Consider the following 27,955-nt stretch of genomic DNA (forward strand, 5'->3'; position numbering starts at 1 on the left):
CAGCTGAAAAAGCAGTCCTTCATCTTTATTTTCTCCAGGCAGAACCAACCTTTCATCAAAGCTCTTGAAAGGATGGAAGAGGGACAGGGACATTAAGGGGACACCGGGTGCGCAGTTCGGGTACGCCCCTGAAGCACAGAGGTGCGTGGGTGCTGTATGAGATGCTGCAAGAGAGGACAACACTGCAGCACAGCGTTCCAGGTACTGGTGGAGTTTCAATCAGCTGGAAATAGAAATAGGAGAGTTGGTTTACGGAGGTAGCTGGCTCCCCGCAGCCATGTCTGGGTGTCTGTCTAAGGCTTGCTAAAGGCCATGCGTCTACCTGGGATAAGGTTGTGTATTTGCCTATTTATTTGCCATTTGTTAAGTTCCTTCTGAGAGTCAGCAGCCCCTGGAGACAAATACAGGAGAAACTGTTCATGTTTGCCCTAAACTTGCAGCTGCTTTTCATTGAAGGGACTGCAGCCCACACTGGGATGAGGCTGCTTCCCTTGGAAGGGGCTGAAGCTCAGGCTGCTGGCTTATGAGTCATTCATGCAAGGGACAAGCCTGTGGATGTGCCTGGGTGGGGGAAGAGCACGCAGAAATATTGACTGTGACTAAGTGGAGAATCTTGTGTTCAAAATAACATTGTCACCTTCAAGTATTACAAGACACAGTTTACAGCCCTCAAAATGCTGATCCTCTTTGTTAAATAAGCAATGCTAATTTTTTTTCTTTCTTTGGATTTATTTTTTCTCTTCTAGTTTGCTGTTGGGCTTTGCCTCTCCGTAAGCATGATCACTCTGCCTTGTTTATTGATACATTTATTGATCACCATGTGAAAATCCACATCACTTCTAATGTCAATTCTCCCCTTCCTCCCTCAGTTCTTCGCCCATTCACCCACCCTCACCCCCTACACAGATCATCTGAATTCCTTCATTTTGCCTGCTCAGCTCCCTGCTGTGTCTGCCCATTTCCACGCACCCAGACTGAAGTGGCTTGGCCAGGGCAGGGTGCAACCACTGCTCCAGCGGTGCAGAAAGTAGCCACCAGAGATAAATAGCTTCATAAACAAGGGATTTGCTGATAAATCTCTAGAGAGTCCTGGTGTCATTAGAAGCCAAGGTAGGTGGTCTGTACCTTGGTCTGTTCTACACCACTGGAGGATGCAGCATTTGATTTTGGGTAAAGCTGGCAGCACAAAGAGTCTCCACCATGTTTCTGATTCCAGGGTAGGAACCTCCCACCGTGTTAGCAGGTGAAATGTGTGAGCACAGCTTACCTCAGTTGGTGCTGAACCAAATAAAGCACACTGCCTGCTCCCCAAAATCCATCCATCCAGCATCTGGGTTTCATCCACCTGCCATATGCGTTAGAGGCATTTGACTGAAGACTTTATTTCAGCAGGCTGGGTAAACAGATTCCTGCAGGTTAGGAAATACAGAGGTGGTGAAGAGAGGCACAAACCTGCAAGATTATGGGGGAGCAGAAAGGGGTAGCAACTCTATTCCAGCAGGGCCTTAGCAGTGCACTTGCTAGAAGAAGGTGCAGTGATGGGGTAGAACTGGGGATCAGGCACTATCTCACATGCCAGAGACTACATGGCCAGAGAGGAGATCGTATACACCTCTATCCTATCCATATCCTTGGGATAATCCAGCTGCCCAAGCACCGCAACTGGTGCTTGCCACCTTTTCTGCCCACTGTACCCACACTCCAAAATGAGCACCAGAGCACACAGAGAAACACTGCAATAATATGCAAATATTGTAAATTATTGCAGGAACTAAAGATTCCTGTGTTAAACTCTCCAAATAATTTCTAAAGTAATCCAACAAAAATAGAAAGGCAATTGAATTTCAATTTTAGGCTGGAATGCTGCATATTCTGCAAGTCACACTGGGCTTGACTGCATTAGAGACCTTTAAGACCAAGGTAATGCTGTGGTTCGTACTGTACTCCATCTACCCAACAGCTGCAAATTACACCATCAGTGTATTAACATATAAAACCCCAAAAGTTACAGATAAAAATGTATTACATCTTCTCTTTCCAGCTGGCTGAAGCTCCCTTAGTCGAGAAGAATTTGATTTTGTTTGTGTCTTGTTGCAGCACACGGGAACAAACTCCCTTCACAGTGTGTCATGAAAACTATCCCAAAGAAAATCTATGAAAACTCACAATAAGTTGAGAAAGAAATAAATAAATCACTGAAATTCTGTGGATTTATGGTGGAGGAAAGGGCACGGATGTAGGAGAAATGGATCCAGATGACAGACTGGGGTCCAGATTTCCAGCAAATTTCCAGCAAGGTCTAGTTCAGAGCTGCTGGGGCCAAGAGGTGTGCTCACCGTGGACACAGGCAGACAGGTTACCCTTGAGTTCAGGGCAACTATGCACTTTCTTACCCCAGAAGTGAACTTGGAAACAGCAGAACAAACTCACCTGGCTCAGATTTGGGAGATAGATGTAATCCAGTGGACTTCACTGCAACTCAGTCTTTAGGGTCACTTTCACTCTGTATGGATGTTAAAATACCTGTGTTGCTTTATGTCATGAAATGGCTTTGCCCTCACTGCAGTGGTGTCTCCTCACCTGTGTTCTCCAGCACACTATGTGCTTGTAGTCTGCCCAGGCGCTGCCTTGCCCTTCAGCAATGCCTGCATTTTCATACTGTGTGAACCAGTGCCCATGTGTTTATAGGGCACAAAATTCTGTCCCCTCCTTTACAGCCCATTATTACAAAGTAGACTTTCTGTGAGTGTTGCTGCTCTTTTGTTCCTGTACTTTCTTCCTCAGATCTTAGCAGTTATTTATTCTTAGTCCCTGATGAACTAGTAGGAATTTTTTAGGGTTATCAGGAATAGGTCACCAGAGAAAATTTAGATTGGATATTAGAAAAAAATTATGTACTGAAAGGGTGGTGAAGCATTGGAATAGGCTGCCCAGGGAAGTGGTGGAGTCTCCTTCCCTAGAAGTGTTTGAAAAACACGTAGATGTGGCACTTTGGGACATGGTTTAGTAGGCAGGGTTATGTTTGACTTGATGATTTTAGAGGTCTTTTCCAAGCTTAATGATTCTATGATTCTAGGCAAAGATCCCCATTCTTACCAAAGTTGTCTGGATTAATTCCTCTTTTCCCCCAGCAAATAGGCACCAAGCCTATGGTTATACACAGTCAGTACAATTTCCCACTGAGAGTTAATATTGACTTAAACTAACGCAGCGCTAATTGCACTACGAATAGCCTAAGCAGCCATATCAATTGCACTGTTACAGAGCTAAAATACAATGTGATTCTGGCACTAGGCAAAAGGCTGATACAAGCATCCCTAGCCAGCTCCAGCTTGAAAGAACAGAACTGAATGTTTCATCATTAGTGTAGAAATCATCGTGTGCCCTACTGTCCTTGTTTCAAACCCTTTAATTGTGATTTAGCAGCACTCCATAGGGTGCCTGTGCAAGGTAAAGGGCAACACATAGCTTCCACGTGCTAAGAAAATGTTAACCACGTATTAAAATCAAACAGGTCATCGGAATGCGTAATATCCATGGTCACCTTTCCACATGGTGTCTCATGAAGCTTAAGATGCATTTGGAGAAATAGTCAGAAACAAATTTCTGAGCAGCCAACCAATTTTGTCTGACAGTTGCTGTATATAGCAATCTTTTCTGACCCACTCATCTGCTATACCAGAGGTCCCTGCCGTTCTACAAATAGAGACTGTGGTAGATCTTTCCACTACTTCAAAATAATTCTTCGGGAGGTCAAGGTGTCAGACGCTAGGTAGGCTTTGGCAGCTCTGCTAATAGTACGTTCTGCACTGTCATTTAGTAGAAGAGAAGACCCTAGGGAGTACAGGGAAATTCTACTGCCATATCCTGAAAGTAAATGGAAATATTGCTGTGTGCGACCCATCTGTATCTTGTAACATTTCAGAAAAGCAGCAGCAGCCCTTCAAGAGCCCTGCAAACCTTCCAGTGCGCTGAAAAGCTGGTATGCCTTTTTGGCTTCTGAGAGTTTAATAAAGGTATGTAATAGCATAGGCTACCCCAGACTGCTTCAATCTTCCTTCCAATCTTAAAGACTGAACTCTTATATGTTTAATTTAAAGGTATTTGTCCCATGAGCAAAATCTGCTGCCAAAAACATTAGCACACTTTCAAAAGACATTCCTTAAATAAAAACGAGTCAGGCCTCTGTTATCATTGTAAATGGTCCAGCAGGACTTGAAGCTAAAAGTAAAGCTGCCACCTTTGATGGCAGACCATACCTTTTCCTCTATCCCCTAATATTTGTGTTTCTGACATTTTACAAAAGTAGTTGTCAGTCTTGTTCAGTCTAGGAGATTCATATAGATTCATGATCACAGCAGTTAACTTGATTCTGTCAAAACTGATGTATGGTGTGTAAGATATTGCCCCATGGAAAGAAGAGAAATGGTCTTTCAAGATGCTTAGTGGTTTTGAAGAAGTAAAATTTCATTGATGCCAAAACACTTACAGCAACTTATAGGTTTGAGCTCTGATATCTTGATTCGGGTTGAATCTTGATGGGGATCTCTCTGCAAGTCTCCTCACCCACGCCCATGCACACAAGTACTGATGCACACACCGACCTGTGCAGAGCTGCCAGAATTCAAATGGGCGTTTCAACACCATTCTGCTTTCATGTAGTCAGGAGTTTTGGTCCAAAAAACTTTCAAGACATACCACAGCCTCACCATCCTCCATACAGCCTCGAGTGACAATGTCAAGTAAGAGCATGAAAAGGGGTGCAGGTAACCCATTCCCTTCCCCTGTCAGCTTTTCAAATGTGAAGGGTAAAAAGACATGGAGATCCTAACTGCCTGTGCCAGGTGCCCCTGAGGGCCCACATTTATGGTCTGGGCTTGGAGTCTTTTCTTCTTTATAATGCAAATTCTTCTTGGTGTGGTCATCATGAGGGGAGTGAAGGATGTGGAACCTACACCTTTTGTGCAGAAGGTTCAGAGGCTAAATATTGCTGCCATTCAGCCAAGCAATAGATCCTCATTAGGTAGCTTGGTTTTGAGTACAGGTGTGTGATATTGACTCTTGAGTATGGACTTAAAGTACAAGTAAGGAGCACATGAACAAAACATGTATCACCTCTGGGACCAGCCTGTATGCACACAGTTGTCAATACTCATCCGAAGCCACTTTTATGGAGAAAAGACATCCTTATCACATATTTGAGCCTTGTGCAAGCAGTGTGGTCTTGATACCACTGCACACATTAAAATGCAGCTGAAGACACATCCTTCCCCTCCTGCCACCAGCAGCACTGGAAAACTAGCCTGTCTCAAGGATGGGTGGTGAAGGTTTTAAGGACATGTTGGCTGAAGGCTGAGCAGGAACTGGTCAAAGTTACTGCTTCCACTTCCAATGTCCTGAGTTTCTGCTTTGCAGTCTCTGTCTCCTTTGCTTGGCATCAGGCTAGCAGGAAAGCAGCAGTGTTTGAGAGGTGGCCCAGCCATGCTGTTCTGGGCTCATTGTTCTTGTATCTAAAGACTAAATATGAACTGACATATAAAGTTTTTGAAGGAAAATACATTGCTGAGCACTGTTAGATTTACTCTAACTTGTGTTTCACCTACATGCTGTCCATGGAGAAACCAGTGGAGTTGTGAGTCAAGCTAGATCCGATCAGACGTCAGGGGCTAGGTTTAAAACTATTACAAGAGCAGTTTACAAAGAGGGTGCCTGTATTTCCATGAACAGCTGAATGATAGCTCTGTACTGACCCACAAAAGCATACCTAGGGTCTCTGTGTTCATAGATGGAATAACTTCCTTTGTTAACACTGCATGTGGCTTAACAACATCTCTTCATGTGCACCTCTTAAAGAGCATGAGGACCAAAAAATGTAATCTTATTGTTGTCCATTGAGAAATCACTAAGGGAGCTGTGGGAAAGGCTTGCCAATGGGAAAGTATAGTTTATTCTTTGTGCCAGTCTGTGCTTTAAATATTCTAATAGGCTGTGAAATGCAGTGGAAATGTCTCAAACATGACTGCATCTCTACTAAGAAGCAAAATGGCAAAAAGAAACTGATTTCACAGAAGACACCAAACAACCCTGAAAACAATTTTCTGTTGTTTCACGTCATGACTAGGTTCAAACTTACAGTGTAGGGGTGACAACTTGGTCTCTTATCCTTTCCACCTGCAGCCATCCAATCTGTTACAGCTTTGAAAACACAAAAGCATGATCAGGAATTATATGAGAGCACAAAATTTCAAAGCATCAGCACTAGGTGAAAATAAGAAGACTGTGTATCCAATAGATTTAATAAATGATAGACTTATTATCAGGTACCCCCATGCCTCACACGAGCAATTCCATCCATTGTATGAGGATAGAGTACAGAAAGAGCAAAAAAAAGAAAGAAATGCTAAAAAGATAACAAACAATAAAGTTTGCTTACTGTTGGTTTTTGTAACTCTAACAACAGAAGCAATTAAAGTGCATCAATCAGGTCTTTTTTATGTGATAGGGGTGTTCTCCAGTGTTTTTAACAGCTTGCAAATTCCTATGACTATAATCAGTCTGATCCCACTGTGCTCCCTGTCAGATACGACAATGGCTATAATCTGGCACCTGCTTGGTACAAAGCTTGGAAGTGAGGCTGGGTGCCCACAGAATAAAAATTAAGTGTGTTCACTGCAGAGGGGGAGGATCAGAGGGAATTTAGGAACACTGGTGACAGCCTTTTTTCTTCTCTCTCAGCAAGAGAGACCTGACTAAGACAGGTCAAAAAACGTTGCTTTGTTCTGACTTAAACCTCCCTCTTCCAGATGCAGAATTTTACTTCCAGAAACAGCCAGAGCAGGGATGTGTTCCAAATAAAATCAACTACCTCCGTCTGTCTCTCTTGAATTACTCAGCTTGCCCCATTGTCAGACTGTACAAAAAACAACAAACATTTTCTTGCCTTGACCAGTTTGCAAATCCTCTTCCTCATGCCTGACTTACATAGGCACATTGCAAAGAAAATTATTGGGTTTAGATAACCCAAGCTTTCTCTGCCCTTCCAAATTCACTGGTTTTCCTCAGTGCAGAATTCAGTGGATCCCACTAACCCGGAACTGCCTTAAGTGGATTTCTCTACCGACAAACTACCCCAGACCCTCTTTGTCCTCCCCTGTAAATGACTGTAGTGTCTCTGATAGAGAGGCCAGGTTGGATGAGGCCTTGGGCAGCCTGGTCTAGTGGGACATGTCCTTGTCCATGGCAGGGGGATTGAAACTAGGTAAGTTTTAAGGTCCCTTCCAACCCAAACCATTCTATGATAACTCTGTAAATCTCTAGAGATATTTCATCTCGTGAGCTGCAGGGACATATATTACAGCTTCAGATGAGGAAGCATTTTCTCATGGTCTGTGTTGTCTTTGAAATTCTCTGGTGGAACCGGAAACTGTGAAATAGCAATCTAATTTGCTGTCTATCTAAACATAAACAGACTAATGAATTAGATTCTCTACAACACAGCGAACAAGCTTTGATTTATGAAAACTGAGATGAAAAGAAAGAGAAGTGATTTATAACACCAAATAATCTGTACATTTTTTCAAGTGCTGTTATTGTCAGAAACAGTGAACAGCCTGACTGCTCCTGTCCAGCTGGGAAGAGCCTAACGTGTTGTGGGCTCTCTTGCACAGGGATAATAATAATGATAAGGATCGACAGCTTCACAGTCAGAGATGCAATGAGAAGTCAGGACTTACTGGCTCACAGTGGTAGGCACAGCTCACCTCCCTTTCAGCAGAACACAGAATTGTCAGGGTCTTAAAAAAGTGGAACAGCCAGATAGATTGCATCAAACTAAAAAAAGGGAAGAAAAATGTTTGGGTTTTTTTCTGTAGGTCAGATCACACACTTGCTGTGGGACACTTGGTATCTGAACTGCCTCTGCCCTGCATTTCGTCCTGCTGAACTGGAGTCAGCAGCTTGGTCAGGAGTAAAGGTTTTCTGCAAGCAGAGAAACCAGCACTGACAGATCCCAAAGCACTGGATCTGCAAGTCAGAGGACAGGCAGGTCTGTAACAGCACAGCCAACACATCATCATCTTTGAAACACCTTTCAGTTAAGGTGGGAATCCTCTCACCTGCGCTTAGCTGCCAAAAAAATAAGGTGTGTAGTCCATGTTAGCAGACTAGATTCCATGCATAGTCAATGAAAAGAAGGCCTTGTATTCTTCCCAGATCCCATCCAACTCCATCCTGACGGATATATGTATGGGAGTAAGCCCAGTTGTGCAGGTTACAGGGGCAAGTCCATTTTACCTGCATTCTCAACACTAGGGCGTGAAATTATTGTCAGTCACAGTGAGAGCAGAAACAGAGACAATATCTGCTAAAAGCTACTTGGGCATGAATAGCAAGGTACGGAAATATAAATATAAATTTCTTACAATTAAAAAGGATATTACTATGACAAAGCTTTATAAGATACAGACAGGTGTAGCGAACAGCAAACTAAAGTTGAATTGAGAGTCAGTCCACAGGAAACTATGGAGAATCCTGGAATCCTGTCTGTGGTCACGATTCAAAGAAATTTGTCCATTTCTTTCTGGGAAAGCATTTCTATGACACTAATAAATGTCCTATTTTTTGATGATATCCTTTCTTTTACTCTTAAAGTGACAGCTGAAGAAAATTACAGTGAAACAGTATCAAAGGTTGTTCAGGCTGAATCGAATGCTATTTAGCAAGCATCAAAACCAATACCAGAGGCAGCAGAAGCATCATTTACACTGGGAGAACAAAGCATGAAAGCATGTTCTCCTGTATTTGTTTGTTGGGGGGGGCTTTCCTGATCTGCCTTCACGATTGTGACTCATAGCCTGCAGCTGCGATTCCTTAGCACAGGGAAAAACAGCAGCTCAGAGGAGAGGCAGTAAATCCCAGCCAGGCTTCAGGCTGGCTTGATATCATACACAAGTGAAGGACTATGTCAGAATTGTGCCTGGATCTCCAGCACCCCACAGAGGCACACGAATCCAGGAAGGGAGACTCCAGTGCCGGTGCTGCTGTAGCTCAGTAGATGATTCCTTCTGGTTCCAGCAGCAAGTACTTCTTTATGGACAGGGGGATGGATAGCAACGGGACTCCTCGGTGGCACCTTTCTGACAATATTGCTCGAATAGCACATCTGCATAAATGCATGAGTGACCGGGGTGAATTGCTGCACACAGCAAACAAAGACTCATAGAAATCCTGGTGCCGCTGAAAAAAAACACAATCATGTTTTAGGGTATTGAGGTTGTTTTCCCTCCCTCCCTTGCCCTTGCCTATGTACAGCCCTTGGCAGAACGAGGTAAAAAGCACAGGCAACCATCCTGTCCCCTGGAGGCACACCCAGCACCAGGGACTTGGTTTAGTGCAATGCCTGCACAAAATTCGTACGCTTGCCTCAAATATTTAGTGCTAAGAAAAAGACTATGATGAAATCTTTAGGATTAGTATGTCTTATATCCATCATTTTGAGGTGGGAGTTCTTCTGCGGTATTAGCCCTGAACTGAATAGGTGCTGCAGCCAGCTCAGGGCCAGTGAACATGGATGAGCTAATCCCCTAAACCTGACCATGGGGCAGTGAGGATGCGTAGTGCTGGTGCTGCCGATGGCTTAGCTGGGGCTGCGAATGGCAACGTGCATTTGGTCTTGCTCATTGCCCCAGTGGCCTTCTAGAACGAATAAATTTGCATCCCCACAAGAAGAGAGTACATATGCTTACAAGTGATGTTAAAGTAAAAGAAGCAAACAGTAAATACATGCTACGGCACATGGCTTGATCTTGCTTTTTAGCCTTGTTACTTGACAGATCTGGTTACACTTTTTTCAGGCACACTTTATGTATTGAAAAGTACAGATTTGTGTCAATGAAAATTCTTTTTCTTTGATTTCAGGTCAGATATGGCAAAGAGCTTTGACAACAAAAATGGCAATCTCAGTGAAGAAATAGAACAACTTTAGAATTTTCCAAATAAGAATGTTTCGAGGTTTCAAATTAAATTATTTGTTCAGAGAAAAAAATTAGTTATTTCCTTTCTAAGCACACTCATAGCTTAGTAAAGCTGTTACTACTACTGCTACTACTACTATTGCTAGTATTATATTCATGTGAAAAAGTACCTTTAAAATTTATTTTGTGTTCATATAAATGGTTTCTTAGATTTTTTTTTTTCTGAACAAAGCTGACCTGAAAAAAACAATTAGTTTCACAGTTCCTTTGGCTATATAACTGCATTATAATAGAGATGGTGTTCCCTAAACAGCACTGAAAATGTGTAGCAGATATTGCTGTACTTAACTTCAGCACTGATTTGAAAATATTGAAAGATCCCAGGATTAATGAAAAACTAGTTTTAAATAGAATATTGGTACTATACAGATAGCTGAAGTAAAGTCAAAGCATGTAGTTTGTGCTGCAATTTTGCCTTTTGACATCTTTCCCTCTTTGATCTCTTATTTCTCATTTAAATTCTCCCTTATATTTGCAGCTAAGAGTCCTGCTCACAGAAACCCAACGCATGCAACAGAACCTAAATATGTAGTTATTCACATATAACACAGTACTTTTGAAACATTTGCTGACCTAAAAAAAATATAAATACACTCATTGACAGATCTGAAGAGACACCAATGACAGCCAGAATCTTTGCACTTTCTAAGTTCAGGGACATCTCGGCTCCAGCAGCATCCCTGACAGGGGATGCTCAAAAGGATAGAGTTGCAATGAAAATTTCTCAAAATATATCAGTGAGTGATACGCTTTTGTCACATCAGTAATAAAATTGAGGAAGTCCCAAATCCTCTGAGACATTCTTTTCTTTCAAAAGCTTTCTCACTTTTCTTTGGTCAGGTATAGAGAATGCAGATGATGAGCTTGGATTTTCGGCAGTTCCAGCTCATGAAGAGCTTACCTCGAAGATGTCATCAGGTATGGCTGCTTTCCACTTAGATGTTGATTTGATGTGTTCATAGGTATTGACAACAACCTCCACAGCTCTGGGATGGGAATGACAGGCTTGTAGCACCTGCACGCAGGATGCATAGAGAAAATGAGTAGCACTGAAAAACTGAGGCTAACCTGGATGCTTGGCACTGGGCAGTGGCAAACTGAGACAGACACAGCCAAAGCATTACGAGAGGATAAAGTTGGAGGTGCAAAAGACAAGCCCTGTACACACTGCTCAGTGGGAGTACAGCAAGAAACCTCAGGCAAGCTCCCGGTGGAGCTGTGCACACCCAAGTTTAACACCATACAGAAACACTGTTTTAGGTCTCCAGAGCAGTCTAGCTTGCTGATGGGGTAGCTTTTTCACCTGAATCTGGAAATAACTCGTTCATAGCTAGGTTGAGTGTCTTGACACCAGGTAAAGCCATGCACAAAGTCCTTGCTCCAGTTCATGCAGCACAGGAACAGAAAAAAATGCCCTGGAAACAACTGGTCTACCCAGTAACTTTAGCCCGGTGGGAAGAAAACAGTCTACTGTCACTCACACTTATGAAATAACACTTTGCATTCACATTGTATGATGCACAGTTCTGTTCCACACATTAGACAGGCTTTCACAAACAAAACAGCAGAACATCCCTCTGAGATAAATATCATCCTATATATTTTACAGATGTCAAGTGATGGTTTGGAAGGGAGACCCACTTCAAGCAACAATGGAGGTAGGAAGAGGAGAACCCAGATCTGACTCTCAAACATGTTCTAGAAGATTAACTGTTGTTTTGTTACAGACAGGACCAGCTCATCCTCAGCTCAAGAGGGCAAAGCCAAAACTTTGGCATTTCATTTGAAGACTTCTGGCTGCTTGGCATATTCAAACTTTTTATATACAGTGGAGGACATGCAAAATGTTGCTTAGGGCACTGGAGGAGACAGTGTAAGTCCTGACTGCAGCAGGCTTATTTAGTTGCCTGATATAATAAACTTACCAGCCGGTGCCCTGGGCTTTGCAGACCTAGAAGGTCATTGGGAGGGATCCTGCAATTTTATTTTATTTTTTTCTTTCTCATCAACTATGAACCCAGGCCCAGAATTTCCCCTTAATTTCTGACATTTCCTAGGAATGAGCCAAAGATTTAATGAGATCCATTTCATTTGGAATAGATTTGAATAGAGTTTTAAAGGTCAGAAGTGACAAATTGAATCAACTAGTCTGATCTCCAGTCTTTGGTAGATGCCAAATATGCATTTTGTATAAGCCAGCTAAGTCTATATGGAGGCAGGTTTGACAAAGGCATGTAGATTTTCTGAAATGGGAAAGTGAAACAGCTCAGAATAAATAGGCTTGAACTACCATTTAGAGTGTGGGATTTCAAGCCGGTTAAGAACAAAAATGGTATCTGGGTCCGGTTTCTGGCATTAGCAACAGTAATTTCACTTCAGTTGAATGATACCATTCTTACAACAGGTGGGCTTACAAGGGTTTGGGCATTTTGGGTCTATACTTTACAAGACACCAGCAAATCAAGATACTGCCAAACCCCAAACTTTGGATCTCTCATCCCATTCCTGTTCAAGACACCACCCCTCTCCATACCCCTACAGTAGGAAGCCACTCTTAACCTTGTGGAATTGCAGTGGATATATCCTAGCTGCTCCATGGTTCAGTAGTAGCTGGTAGCAGATGTCAGGCTGGGCAGCTGGTCGCACAGATGTCACTTTTATGATATACTGTAGGGGTGCACAACCATTGACATCCATGATGTTTGCTTCTGCTCCTGCCTCCAGCAGCATGTGCAGCAGGACATGATCACAGTTCCATGCAGCTTTGTGGAGTGGTGTTTTGAAATCCTCATCACGAGCATTCACTTCAGCTTTATAGTCTAAGAGCATCCGACAGATGAGGTGGTGATCAGGGCTGTATATCTGATCCTTATAGTGAAGGGCCCAATAGGCTGCACAGGCCAAAGGAGTCTCCATGTAGGCATTGAGAGCATCAACCTGTGCTCCTTGTTCCACATAAAAGGCCACAAGCTCAGGGATACCCAAACGTGCAACGGTGTGCAGAGGAGTCTCTTCATCTTGGTTGTTTGTTTTTATGTTCACATTTGCTCCTGTCAAAAAAGGTGACAGGAAAACATGAAAGTAATGAAATTCTAGTTTGGCCATCTCTCTGTTTGAGCTGTGCTACCCAAGGAGAAGGTGAGGGTGGGCAACTGGCATGAAAGACATGCGTAGAAACGCAAGTAACTAGAGACATGGATTCTGCATTTCTTAAGTCTCCAGGAAACCGTTGGAAATTTATGGTTCCAGCTGCAGAAGTGATAGCTTGGCCCCAAGCTAGTAGAAGAGCTTATCTGAACACTATTTTGGAGCAGCAGGCAGGTCCAATCTCTGTGTAAAATGCTTTTTCCTATAAATTAAGAGCTGAAGGAAAAAGGAGATCTCTACTGTCGCTCGGGAGAGTAGTTGTGCTCTAAACTATACCCTGAGAATGCTTCCTGCAGCTCCCCATTAATCGCGAGCCTGGAAGAAAAGACATTTTATGATAGATCCATAGGTGATATAAAAAAACTCCATCGCCGAAGTGCCCCGCCGAGGGTCTGGATCTGTTTCCAAGCTGCTGGGGACAGGTAGGGACTACTCTGTGCGGAGCGGCTGCCTCAGATGAAGCAACAGCACCACCTGCCGAGCGGCGAGGTGAGGCTGAGGGGCTTCGAGCAGCACCTGCTCCTGCCCCTGCCCCTCCCCAGGGCTCACCCGCCTCTGCCCCTGCCCCAGGGCTCCCCCGACTCTGCTTCTGCTCCTGGCCCTGTACCGGAGCTCCCCTGATGCTGCCTCTGCCCCTCCCCAGGGCTCCCCCGCCTCTGCCCCTGCCCCAGGGCTTCCCGGACTCTGCTTCTGCTCCTGCCCCTGCACCGGAGCTCCCCTGATCCTGTCCCTGTCCCTGCCCCAGGCCCTGTCCCTGCTCCTGTCCCTGTCCCTGGGCTCATAGAATCATAGAATCACCAGGTTGGAAAAGACCTGTTGGATTATTGAGTCCAATCATTCCTGTCTGTCGCTAAAGCATGTCCCTAAGAACCTTGTCTACCCATCTTTTAAACACCTCCAGGGATGGTGACACCACCACCTCCCTGGGCAGCCTCTGCCAGTGCCCAATGACCCTTTCTGTGAAAAATTTTTTCCTGATATTCAGTCTGAGCCACCCCTGGTAGAGCTTGAGGACATTCGCCCTTGTCCTGTCCCCTGTCACTTGGGAGAAGAGGCCAGCTCCCTCCACTCCACAACCTCCTTTCAGACAGTTGTAGAGAGCAATAAGTTCTCCCCTCAGCCTCCTCTTCCCCAGGCTCAACCACCCCAGTTCCCTCAGCTGCTCCTCGTAAGACTTGTTCTCCAGCCCCTTCACCACCTTTGTTGCTCTTCTCTGGACACACTCCAGAGCCTCAACATCCTTCTTGTAGCGAGAGGCCCAGAACTGAACACAGGATTCGAGGTGCAACTGAACACCATATTCAAGGCTCCCAAGCTCCTGCCCCTGCTGGTACTTGCTGCCTGCCTGCCCGTGTTTCTTCCTACAAGTGATTTGCTGTAAAGCAATGCAAACAACTGGAGGAATCACACTGAACTCCTCTTATTAGGAAAGAGGGAAGGCCAGTGAGACCCCAGTCACAGAGCAAAGCAGAACTGCAGTCAGTGTCAAGCTGCGGCAGGGCCAGCAGGCTGGAGGGGCAAGGGGCTTCTTCCAGAGCTGGAGGGTGCTGTGGTCAATGACCACAGCTGAGTGGACAAGGGCTCCTTGAACCTGGGGTGATGGCAAACTTTCAATGAAGTACTTGTGCAAGGGTAAGTGCACTCTGCATGGCCACCCCTCTCCTCTCCCAACTCATGAAAGCCTGTACGTGCCCAAACATACACTAAGACTGAGGCGTAAGCACAGGGAGGGAGGAAGAGGAGTCAGAAATTGCGTTTTTCCATGTTAGCAAATTCAACTCCTGCTGTCAGGACTGTTTTCTTTGGGCAGGGTACAACTGGCAGCATTTATTTTCCTTTCTACCAAACAAAATAATACATATCTTTTCAGCAGAAGAAAAGTGATGTGGTTATTCATTCAGGGCTGCAGCTTGCCTTGCCTGCAAAGCATACTCAGGCTCTGCATCTCAGGAAGAGCCTTCCATAACAACAAATATATATGTAGAGAAAAAAATATACCCTAAAAGCATTAGCATTTGCCATGGCACAGTGTGATAAATAGTGGAAATCTGTCTGTAACTTAAGATCTGAACTGCCTGACTTCGCTGTACTTTTTATGGTTGTCTTTTACTATGTCCTGAGTCAGCACCCTTGTGTTAAGATAACTGTGTGTGACACAAATATCTTTATCCAGAATTACATCTATTCATAGCTTCAGTTTTCACAGATGATCAGCAGCATAACATGATTATCTTACTTCATGAAAACAGAAATCTCATATCAATAACCTCTTTTTTTTTTCCCAGTACCTACATAGATGCAGGAGTTTGGCTGCTGACAAATGAAGAGATGGTATGAAATACTGCATACATTTTTTCAAAGCCAAGTCTCAAAAAACAAACAGTTGGAAGAATTTTACTGAGATCAAGGATATTTGAACAAGAAAGAAGAGGAAAGGGGTAGACTTTCATGTGAGAACATCTCAATAGTAAACCTGGAGGAAGAAGATAGGGAAAAAAAGAAGAAATAGGAACTCCCTGATTCAGAGAAGTCTATCTGCTGAGGGATGGACTGGGAAGTGGGAAGGAGGCCCTGAAATGGGAAATGACTCTGGAGTAAGAGTGGGTGGCCAGGGAGAGAAAAGAACAGGTCGGATGAGGAATCAGGACGAGAGAAACTTCCACTGTTCAAAGAGACAGGGAAAAGGTGTCTAAGATGAGGATGTGAGTTAGCTGTGTATGGAAGGGATAAATACACTCGTACTTTGACAAATTGCCTCCTAAGAGAAACTGCAGACCATACCCACTGTCCCCAAGAGACCCTCTAGAGCTTTACCTTACCTCTCCAAACCAGCTGCTGGGCACAAGGCATGGAGGTTCGTGTCGTGCAGAAGTGCAAAGGTGCCTGCCCACTCATTGAAAAGCAGTTCAGCTTAGCTCCATGGTTACAAAGGATCTTTAGACACTCAACGTTTGCCATTTCACACGCTATGTGGATTGCTGCTTTTCCGTTGGGCCGACAGTTGATTGTAGCTTTGTGATTGAGCAAGACTGAAAGACTCTCCAGATGTCCATACATGACAGCTAGATGAAGTCCAGTTGCCCAGGATATTTTTAATTTGTAGCTAGGCAGCCAGTACCCTGTACAAAGTGAAAATGTGTTACCATCCTTAACAAAGACTTTTCTTTAGGCTATCCACCTACTGAGCATAATTGAGAGGAAAAAAGGGGTTAGAGTTTTGATTTAGCTTACTATAATTTCACCAGATACAGCTTAGCGTACACAAAGTTCTTTCAAGTATAACTCCGTTTTCATTTAGCACTTTTACAATGTGTGCTGGATAGCCTGCCTTTTGGAGGCATAATTCCCATGTGGATGTACTCTGAAGGCAGCTTTGTTTTTCTTGTGACCTGTGTAGACTAAAAATAAATATGCTTAGAGCCATCAGCTCTAAGCTACCAGCTAAAAAATATGGGGGAAATGGGATCTTCAACTCAGCAACAGCTGAAAAAAGGTGGCATTGGAATAAGGAGGCAGTATTTACTTCAGGATAGTGACTCAAGAGACAGCTCATCCTGCTGTTCCTGTGTAGGAGATCACAGGTTCTCACATGTCAGGAGCTGGATTCAGACCTCCAGTGATGCATTGTACATGGATGATCACTGGCAATGTGGCTGTAGCTGTATTGCAGACCTCCTGCCAACTACTGCCCCTGAGCAGCACGGATTGAGGAGTTTGGATGCTGATGCAAATTAAGTCAAAGAGCCAAATAGAAGCAGCAACACTTTAGCATGAATTTTGGCTATAAGATGTTTGGATTTTTCTCTGAAAATTTCACAATGGTCTGTGGGTTGTTTTTTGGTTGGTTTTTTTTTGGTTGTTTATTTTTTTTTTTTTACTTACAGACAAGTGTAAAACCAAATAACACTTTAGTATTTGTTCCCAAAATAGGAAAATAAGGCTACATGCTTAATGGCTGCACAGAGACAGTCTCAGAAATAATTACTATAATCATTTGTTTAAAAAAAGTAAAACACAGTAATAATGTGTATAGGGGCAGAAGAAGTCTTAAACGTCTTTCACCTTTCCTTATAGATACAGCAGCTGCATCTTAGCTAGAATGTGCCTATAAAATTTTCTAGGTTTGATTTATCTGTTTCTCCTTGGACGAATGCCTGGTGGAATGCTGTTATCATGTAAAAGACATAAAAAATACTAAAGACAATAATGAGGTCATATTAATTCAAATTTTCATTTTTTAATCTCTAATTGTATATAGTTTTTCAACCTTAATGTCACATAGATACAGTTTTTACAGTAATCATGTGTATTAGACAGAAGGAAGTATTAGTATTTACAGTATTAGACAGAAGGAAGATAGACAGGAAGGAAAGATGTAGAAACAAAGTGCTGATGTCAGGGAAAGATTTGAATTAAAGTTTTCCTTCCCTCCTAGTTAAATTCAGGGTATGTTCTGAGGTGCCAGTAATACAGTTCTTGTATGCCTCTGAAAAATGCTAATTTCCGTGGAAAGATTACAGAGTGGACAGTCATGACAACAGCTGCACCTCCTGCTCTGGCATGGCTGTAGTGACTTGTTCCTTGCCAATATAAGCATTTATTAGTGACAGTGCATGATATGTCAGGGGTGAGAAACAGTCTACAATGCGTGTGAGAAAATGTCTACAGACCATGGCACCCACCTTAGGACTAAATTGTGGAGACTACTAAACCCAGTCTCGAAGGAACCCACACAGCGAATGGCAACAGCAGGCAGCCCAAGGGCAGCTGAGTGCCCAAGCAGGGCAACAGGCTCCTCTGCAGGTACTCAACCCTCTCACAACCCGCTGACTCAGGTTACGTTAGCAGCTTTGGTAAGACAATATTTTCATCAGATGTCCTCAAACTGGGCACAAAGTAGGTGGGCTATACCCCAGAGTCTATGTATATAGCAGAACAAATTTCTTACATCAGGTCCGTATCTGAATTCACATGAAAGATTCCCTCCCCCTCTTACCAGCAAGATATGGAGCACTGCTGTGCCCTGCATGGAGATGGGCCTCAAGTTTATGGCCAGAGGTGAGCCATAAATGATACATCATAGCAGGAAAATCAATGGTAAAGCCAAGATATCACTTTATATAGCCACAATTTCACTGAGATCACCATTTATTTGTTCTCCTGTGCTGCTGTGGGTGAGCATCTCCCATGTCCTCTGACCAAACTTGCAGATGTTTCTGAGGGACAGGGACCAGGCACTGAACAGAAAGCAGACATGGGCTCCAGGGTAGGCCTTGTTCATTTTGCCTGCTTGGTTCATTGGTTAAAAACATTAAAATGTCACGGTGCATGCAAGGTCTATGTCCTTGGGAGCTGTCAGCCTCTTTGGAAGAGGGGAAGCAAAGCCACTCTGACACCCATAGCATCTCTTTTCCACCCCATAGCTCAGGGCTTTGGCAAAGCTTAGGTTGTTTGAATGATGGGATGGTGGAGCTCAATTTTGCTCCCTTCTCCCTCCTCAAGAAGATCCCTCTCTCATATCACAGTTACATGGGACTCAGAATAAAAGTAAAATTTTCATGAGCGTTGATGTGTGCCTCCTGCCTTTCAGACAAATGAATACACTGCTGTGATTTAGGCCACAGGGTGCCTTTATCTCTCTACTTTGGAGAAAGGAGAGACTTCTCTATAAGGAACAGGTTAATGTCTGCAAATGATCTACAATTAAAAATCTATGCATTAATCCTGTAGTCTTGAAGCATAACCAGACTGCATCTCAGCCTACTGAGAGGACAGAAGAAAAAGTGTTTTAAGATACATTCATCTCTATGTAGGTTAGTTTAGACACTGTCCCCAAGGGAAGTATGTCATAATTGCATCATCCTCCCTAGTGAAATCAAAAGAACAGAAGCTAATCATTAAATAAGAGGTAAACACAGAAAAGGGTAAGAGGTGGGATGTTGTTCCATCTTTATGTCTTAGGAAAAAAAAGAGCATTTGCTGTGTCACTGGGACTTGATGTGTTTATCTCCACATGTGATGAACTTCTGGCAAAGGCTAGTAATTACTGTTTTCTAGATACACACAAAGAGTCTGTTAGCAAGTAGGTAATGAAATATGTCGATTTTAGCAGGGAGCAAACTTGTTTTATTGCTTTAAGTTATGAGTTCTTGGAAACTCAGTGTCTGGCTGAGAATTGTTTTGAGTTTTCTACACTCCAAAGTAGATGTCTTTTCTGCTTGTGTTTTTACAGATGACTGTTCTGCTCTGATAAACTAGCACATCCTCACTTTCCATCAGTTTGAAAAATATATCTCCTCCCTTCCAGCAACATCCAAAGTCTGCAGTATTTCCTCAGCTCTCATAAGGTAGGGAGAATTCACTGTACTACTACTGTAAATTGAAAATGGAAGAGATTTAATATTTTGTTTCAAAATGGTCTGTATATGTGACTGGGTACATGCAAGAACTGTATACACCACACTCAGCCTGCACGTGTCTATTCTGGGCTTTGCACCCAAATTCTCTGTGAGGAAATGGCAAAGGGCTCCTCTTTCCGGACCTTCCTGAAGCTGCAGCAGCTGCTTCAGCAGCACAGAGGCTCAGGCTGATCTCTGTCTGGCCTGCCCGCCACCAAGCCCAGCGGGTACAGCTGATAAGCTCCCCTCCTGTAGTGACTGGGGCTGTATGAACTACTGAGACGTTACTGCCTACAAATCACCTTACACTGCAGCTTCAGAAGAGAAAAAAGGCCACAGTTTCTTGAAAATCACTCAAGCCCATCTACTTCCTGGCTGGTGAATGCTGCCACATTTACCTTGTTTGTACGATGCCAGAATCAGATTTTCATCTTCCACTTCAAACACGGTGTCCACATCTATTTTCTTTTGGCTCAATAGCTCTTCCAGTGTTTCAAAGTCATTAGACTTCAGGGCTTCAAGAAAATTCTTTTTTACCACCTTGGCAGCTGCAGCTCGAGTCATTTTCCTCTCCATATCCTCTCCTTCTTTGTATGTCTCCTCCAGATCCATTTCCAAATGTATTTGTTTCTGCTGTGAAGAGGGGTACACTGAGGTCCCTATAGCACAGTTGCATGCTGAAGTTCCTGAAGACCAGAAGGTAATTTTATCACTTGGTCATGCTGATCTGCTTGTTCTATTTATATGAGGGGCATTTCAGGCATTGAAATGCCACTCTTAGATATCACAGCACTCTTTTTATGAAAGTAAGGATAGACAAGCTAGCGATTATACCAAAGTATGAGTTATCTCCATGGACCTTCTAAACATCAAGCTTCATTAACTACATGGTTACCCTCTGCTCCTGCCATACATTCACATTAAAAGATATTAGGCCCAGGTGCTGTTTCTCAGCTGGAGAAGTGTTCACATTTCCTTTCATAGTTACCATTGCTGATTTATTGACTGCAATGGGATATGATGCTCTGCCTCTAGTTACCTTTAACGAGTGCATTTCAGAACAAAAAATAAAAATTTGTAAGTCACTCTTGCTGTGGGAGGTAGTTCACTCTTCCCCAGGAGAGCATTTAGCATGTTGGTCTTGGTTTCATTCCTCCAGCCAGCACAAGACCCCCCAAATGTGCAGGTTTCATAGGTAGCCTGATCTATAAAGCCCCAAGGGATCATTGTGTTGGTCTAGCTCAGTCTGCTGTCTAATTCCCGCAGAAGCAGGATTTCCAGAGCTTGCTCAGGGTCTACAAGTAGTCCTTCTTGGAAGGAAAAATGCTGGGATAAGGGAGCTGCAGAACTGTACGGCCAGGGGGATCTCATACACTGCAGAGGACTTACATGTGAATTAACTCACTTGCAAGCACAGGAGACTGCATAAATCCGTAGGTGTTTCTCCTTTCCCTGCCTATCCTTCACCTAAATTCAGGTCTTCTCTCTCACCACACCATCACCCACTGAACACTTCCCCCTCCTTCCTTTTTCTTTCTGTCCTGTCCCTGTGTTGACAGCAGTCTGTGAAGAGGCAAACCCACACATGGCTAGCATAAGCTCCTGTCATGCATCACCCATTTGGGCTACTGGTTGAGACTATAGCTAGAAGGAGACTATCCATCCTTGATTTAAATCACCCAGCAAAGCTGACTCCACCACAACCATTAGGAAGAAATTTTCATGTTTGGCTGCCAAGAGTGCTGATGGGGAAGCGTGAATATGGTGATACTGGAAGTCAGAGCAGCCAGGGGGATTTCCAGGGGCCAGGTTCCTCAAGCAGTCCCATGAGGACGTGAAGGACCTCGGTCCATGGGAATGCTCACTCTCCTAGAGCCAGTGCTCAACAAAAATGTTACAGGACAGCAGTTCATGGAGAACTGTGAAATTCATGAGTTTCTTCTACCCATGTACTTTTGGGTGAAGAATACTTTATAAAAACTGATTCCCTGAGAAGGAGAATGGCTTGCTCTGGTGCTATAGGTCCCAGGCAGCTCATCTCGGTCTTTCAAGGCTAACTTAAGATAAGACTCAGCATCGGACTCCTGATACCTTTATACTGCCTCCTTCTAACTTTGCTACTTTCAGTAGTGGATGAGTCCATTTCACACTTCAAAAAAAGTGTTAATGCTTGTCTGGCATAAGCAGAGGGACAAGATGTGAACTCAAATTCTTATGGACTTCTTATTACCCACACCTGTTTTTTTAAACCGCCGTATTCCGGAAAAGTCACAAATGCACAAAGCACCAATATGTGGCTGCAATCAGTTGTTCATCTCAGCTACACTTTTTGATTTTAAATGGACTATCTTTTTATCTGTCATCTTTCATAAATACTATTAGATGACAAAAGGACATTCAATCTAGCTGAAAGGATCATGCCAGTACATCTCCATGTTGGTCTGCTGCTTGAAGGTTGTCATGCACAAGCATGTTGCTGTAACAGATTACTGCGCATCTGCTGATCCATCGTGCTTCCTCGTGGTTGACAAGCAAGGTGAAGCAATTTGTGATGGCTTGGCCCACAGTGAAAGGGAAAGCTGATTAAAATTACCTTATATCCATCATGGTCCAAGAGCATGCACAGGAACAGCAGCTGAGATCAGATGATACACTACGATTTGTTCACCTTCAGCACTTGGTGTGGCCGTGCTCTGATTCTCATAGAAATTTTTCTTAACATTAATGAGCTTAAAAGAGAAAAGGAAACAATTATAGAAACCTATAGCCTTTATAGTTAGGGTTTTCCTGTAAGCTACATTTGGGTCTAATCTTGAAAAACCTACTCATATGAGTGCACTGGTGGTTTTGGTACAATTACATACAAGAGTGAGGAAATTATTTTATGTTTTACATTAACAAAAACCACAAAAAGTTAAATTGAGCTTTTAAAGCATTATATGAGCATATTTATTAATTTAGCTGAAGTATAGTCAAAATATATTCAAGAATACATAAATACTGTAAATCATTGGTGGGGCAAAGGGACTATTTTTTTACTATGTAGCTTCATTTTTGTTATTTGTGTGATTTCCTACAGCCATCTTCCCCACTATACCACAAGGTGGCAGTTTGATTTTAAAAGTCAAAACTGATGTCATCCAAGCTCCCAGGCTGCCAAATACTCTGAACACCTCACAGTGAAACAATAGCCCATCCCTTGTTTAATATAAATAACAGTATAGTATTTACAATATTTATAGGCTTGACTCAAGGCCACTGTAATGGGCACTGTGCATTCACACACTGTATCCCCTAAGAAAACCTGGTTTCCACATTTAAGATCGATTGTCTCAATTACACTGATAACACAAGGGCATATTTGTACCAGAGAGACAACTCCTGCCCCTAAGCTTTCCTTCTGCTCCACACAGTGCCACATAACATGATGCTCCTGTTCACAGCACAAGCTGTAGACATGTGAACAACTGCACTTGATGAGGACAGGCTGGATTTGCTCTTCCAAAGTGCTTACAGCAGGTCAGAAGAACCAGGTGTAAAGGGGTGTGGCAAACAAGAAAAGAGTAGACAACATCTTGGGGTCCACATTGCTTTCCACTTCACATGCTGGGACTGTTGTCACTGGCTTCAGATGGGCTGCAGAGGACCCCCTCCATTGGTGTTATCCAAAGCCCACTGAAGTCAAGGGAAGTATTTCCACTGATTTCAGTGGATTGTGTCCTTTATTAGGTCAGGCACCAAGCAGCATAGCTGAGCCAGTGAAAGCTGCCTGGAGCTGTCATGAACACTGCTGGGGTGGTATTATGAAAAGGATGATTGGTGTCACAGGAATGTGTATGAAAATCAGAGTTGTGAGTGCTCACAGAAGACAAAGAAAGCCTTAAGCTTGAGCAGAGTTTTGAAGGTGAAATCCAACATCCCGAACTCTAGACTGGGGCAGGCAAAAAAACGTCGAAAGGAGAAATGTTCTAAAAGGATGGTGATGATGCAACTGGACTAGGTGTGGGGAAGGGCATGGAAAGCAATAACAGATGTAGGGTCACCTACCTGCAGCTTTAGCAGGGTTGTTAGCAATGTTCTACCAAACACAGTGACAGAGGGGACCTTGAAACATTGCCTGCAGCCTCCAGTTCTGAGCCTTGCAGCAGTGTATTGGCACATTTAGCTAGTGAGGTTTCAACTCTGCCCTTTCCTTCCCTCAGCAGCTGCTGGCTGAAAAGGGCTGCTTAAGCAGTAGTAACAGCCTCTGCAAGGAGCAATCTGCCCTGTTCTGGAGCTTTATGGGTGAAGGAGGAAAATGTACTGAATATCAAATCTGTGGGCCTGAGGCAAAAAGCAGATCCTTAAATTAATCCCACTCTTTCATCTCTTCTGAACAGCGCATGCTTATAAAAATACTGTTGCTGCAGTGAATAACAATCCCCTAGCTTTGCTGTGGCCCTTACAGCATCTTGCAGCATGAGGCCAGGTCTGCCCCGCTGCTGCCCACGCTGTGGGCAGTATTGCCTTGTATATCCTTTGTGTTGCCAGGAATATCCTTTGTTTTCTTTTGACAGCTCTCAGTTCCCAAGCTGGGTTAAGCACAACCTTCTTACTTATTCATATCACACATCCTTTTGCTAATATTGAAATTGATTTTTTTTCACTGCTGTACATCTTTCTGCCTGCTTTAGCCATTGCTATATTTTATCTGATTTTCTCCCCAGGATGCTGACTCTGAGTGTGAAGATTACATAAATCTTCGCCATGCATCTTGCTTTATTTCTTAGTAGGAAAAAAGCTCTTTAGCTGTACCAGGTGCAAAATATTTTTCTCCAAGTGCTCAGCTGTAAATCATCTTTGGAGAGAAGTTCTCTCGGTGAATGCATCTCTGTGACTGGTTAACTGAAACCTTCTTAGCACCAGCAGCTTGGAATTCTCCTCTTGTTCTTTGTTGCGTTACTTCAGTTTTGAGCTCATTTGGTAGGGATAGGGCAAATAAATGCAAGAGGCACAAAGGCATTTCAACATAAAACTCTCAACTTCCCGGACATCAAATTCCTGGAAGCTGGGAACCTATGTATGTTTGAAAGTCTTGGTCTTTTTGTTTTCAGTAAAGCAACTATAATTTAGAAACATGGATCAAGTGAGGTGCTTAAGCCTTAAGGTGCAAGCATGTGACAAACCCAAAGGCTGATGTCAACAATGCTGGATTTTGCTGTCATGGAACTTTATATCTGAAAACTGCATAGCAAAACTTAGCCCAACCTTCCATGGGTTTTGTCAGCTCCAGGGATCTGTTTCTCCACATTGTTCCTATTTCTGCTATCACTGTATTTATTAGGATGTCCAGAAGCTCAGGGTTGGATTAGCTGTTGGTGTTAGGATGTTAGCTATTGAATTTAGAACGTTTTAAAAAGTGGAATGATCTCTCAAAAATCACTACTAAGATAATATAATTAATAGTTTGTTGTCCTATAAAAATATACAAAAAATGCACTTATTTTGCAAAAAAAGTTAAAAAATCCTCATCTTTGCCCAGGTGGAATGCTTGTAGGTTCTCTTTGATATGAAGCATATGTGTTGTTAACAGGATGCATGCACGCAGACAGCAATTAAAATCAGATGGACAGTATTTTCAAGGCATTGGAAAACCAAATCTTCCCTATTTATGCTTAGTGGAAAATTCTTCTCGTATTTAATGCAACTTGATGTCAAATTATCTGACAGTATTTAAAAGAGTGGGAGTTTGCAACCAGACTTAAAATATGAATCTCTTCCACTTCTTCCATCCTGGTGAAGTAAGGCATGGACTTTGGGTTTAAAAAAAGCATGTGGAAAGCAATTCTTTGAAGAGAAGTTTTCCTTCACAGCAGCAAGACAAAAATAATTCATGGCCAATAGAAAGAGCCGTGCAGGTGGCTGTGTCTCTCCTCCCCGGTCTCACGCCTAGCTGCCTGCTGCTTGGCCATGCTCCCTGGCAGGGCTGGCTGGGGCTGAACTCCAATAGTGGTTCTCCAGTTTTGCCACTGCTCTAAAATGCCAGTCTTTGGGGATCAAAATACCAATGTGTCAAAGAATATGAACACACTCTGCTGAAGCTGTGCTGGCGTTATTTGAACAGCCATCAAGCAGTCTAGGAGTGAGACGATTCCTGCTCTGAAGGACTAAATTTGAAGCGATGCCAAAACAAAGCATGTGGAAAAATCTGCTGAAAGGGTGGAATGTGTGGAGAGGGAAGATGAGATATCATGAGACAAGCAGCACATCACAAACAAGGCTGGGTACAGCGGTGAGGCAGACAGGGACAGTGCCAGTCTGTGGTGGCTCTGTAATCATCCTGCGCTTGCCAGCGCTTTTGATGAATGTTTTCAATCTCTGCTGTTGCCTGTGCTTCCTGCCCTTTCCTGATAAATCAGCCCCTGCTGCACAGTGGCTATTTGTTACATTTCTAAGCAACATAAACTGCTATGGTTTCTCCTTGAAAGGATCGCCTTCTACCTCCCACAAATGCAACAGACCAAGTTCTTAGGTGCAGAAGTGACAATGCAGTTGTGCTAGTCTAAATCAGAATGTGCATATTAGATGCTGGTTTTATTGGTACAATACAGCAGGAATTCCAGTTCTTATTGACAGATATCCAAAATTTGTGTGAATGATACAAGGATGTCTTGGCCTCGATACATTTGTGATGGATGGAGAGCAAAGCTGGTGAGAAGGGAATTGCCTGTCAGAGTGGAGGCTGTATGAACAACTTCTTATGCTGTGGAATAAAGCTCAGTATGTTGACTGACCAACTTGAGCCCATTTGTATATAAACCAAGAAAATAAAATATTTCTCATTTAAGCTAACAGTTGCCTTAATTTACACCAGTTATTAAAAGACTCCCCGAGGAGAGGTAATAACTGATGTTACCGTTTACCTCCTTAGCCTCTGAATGGCTGAAGCAGTAATATAGTGAAGACATGCATATCTTATAGCTATTCATATTTTGATTCTCTGTGCTGTGGTGTTTCTAATATCATATAGAATACCTATTGTAAAATTATACTCACTTCAGTGAGATCTGAGTTCATCTACTAGATCTGTGTAGAAAAATGTGCAGTATTAAAAGCACTTTATTTCAATTTAAAAATCTGTTGCCATAGTGACCAATCACAACTTTCTCAGAAGCTTTGTCTAGGATTTGGATGTAGGCTTTATTTTTGCTTTATTTTTTTTTCTCCTGTGTTCTCTAGGCCAAATCCTCTTTTAACTCATTTTTATTCTTTTTATAGTCTGTCCTTTTCTAGCAATGTTCTCAATTAAGTCAGTAAGAGTTTCTGACTGAATTTAAAACAAAGATCATGACCCGGACTTTTACTTTTAAATAATTATGTAAGAAACAGGAAAATACCATGCTGTGTGCTGCGGGCTTTCTCTGTCATCAATAGATCACCCAGACCTAATATAAGAGAAAGTCCTGAAGGATTTAAAGCCTTGAGAGTCGATACCTTTTAGTATCAATGTAATAGTCATGTCAAATATATGGTGAATCACATCTAATCCTGAAAAGCTCTTAGAGAAATGCCTTGATATTTCAAGATGACTCTTTATAACCAAACCTTCAGACAAGTTAACTCACTTATCACTCTAATGCTGCCCAAATCTTTTAAAAAATGTATGTCCTTCTGAGAAATGGGAACCTCAAGTGTCATTTTAACTCCTGCTTGACATATAGATCTCCAAGAGAAGAACAGGCTAAAAAGCCTGCACATCACTGTATCCTCTCCTCCTGAGGCCGGTGGAAGTTTTTTGCATGGGGAAAGGCAGTGAGAACATTTCTGAAGCAAGGGTAAGTATATACGACGAGATGCAGTTACTCATTTTTTACCATTACCTTTCTAAAGATCAGACTTTTCTTTCCTTGATAGGCACAGAGAAGCCTAAAAAACCTGTGCAAAGATAGTTACCAGCTGGAGTGAGACACCTGGGAGGATAATGTGACTCTTGCAGGGTGACAATGCTCAGATCAGGCAAGAAAATCTTTTTCCGCCTTTATCCAAACATGGATACCTAGAGTGTAGACACCTGACCCTTGAGCTTGTCACATCATCACCTGAGAGAGTCTATGAAGATGGCTGTAGAGTGCAATTTTGCTTGTCTGGAGATTAAAATAAAAAACAGATCAGATATCCTCCAGGAATATTAATTTTCTTCCATTAATTGTAATCTGGTTCTGTAGGAGGGTACTTTAAAAATTAAATTACAGATATTTGGTTTAACCAGTTGAATTTTAGAATGTGTTTAGTAAACTTCTGCAAAAATGAAAGTTAATTAATAAATAAGGTATGTGCCATGGTGATACTAGAAACTATTTCCAAATAATATGAATAAATAGCACATAACTTTTTTTTATT

General features: G+C 42.8%; 1 protein-coding gene and 1 long non-coding RNA gene across 3 annotated transcripts; one reads left to right on the forward strand and one right to left on the reverse strand.

Moving 5' to 3' along the window:
• LOC128851452 (uncharacterized) lies at nucleotides 1–27,774 on the forward strand. 2 transcript variants are annotated; one of them, XR_008448843.1, is made up of 7 exons: nucleotides 1–201; nucleotides 3,926–4,016; nucleotides 10,872–10,949; nucleotides 11,641–11,689; nucleotides 19,411–19,525; nucleotides 20,183–20,276; nucleotides 27,277–27,774. It is a non-coding gene; the product is annotated as an uncharacterized LOC128851452 (long non-coding RNA). The 2 variants fall into 2 exon arrangements; XR_008448842.1 differs by lacking the exon at nucleotides 3,926–4,016.
• ASB4 (ankyrin repeat and SOCS box containing 4) lies at nucleotides 5,902–20,259 on the reverse strand. The gene is made up of 5 exons (XM_009558859.2): nucleotides 19,975–20,259; nucleotides 15,998–16,297; nucleotides 12,591–13,081; nucleotides 10,933–11,046; nucleotides 5,902–9,234 (listed from the first exon to the last, which is right to left on the reverse strand). Exons 1-5 carry the CDS (start codon nucleotides 20,186–20,188, stop codon nucleotides 9,046–9,048), a joined length of 1,308 nt encoding a protein of 435 aa, XP_009557154.1. The 5' UTR covers nucleotides 20,189–20,259; the 3' UTR covers nucleotides 5,902–9,045.
• Nucleotides 27,775–27,955: the final 181 nt, after the last annotated feature.

This window comes from Cuculus canorus, chromosome 2 (genome assembly GCF_017976375.1).
Source record: "Cuculus canorus isolate bCucCan1 chromosome 2, bCucCan1.pri, whole genome shotgun sequence".
NCBI lineage: Eukaryota > Metazoa > Chordata > Aves > Cuculiformes > Cuculidae > Cuculus > Cuculus canorus.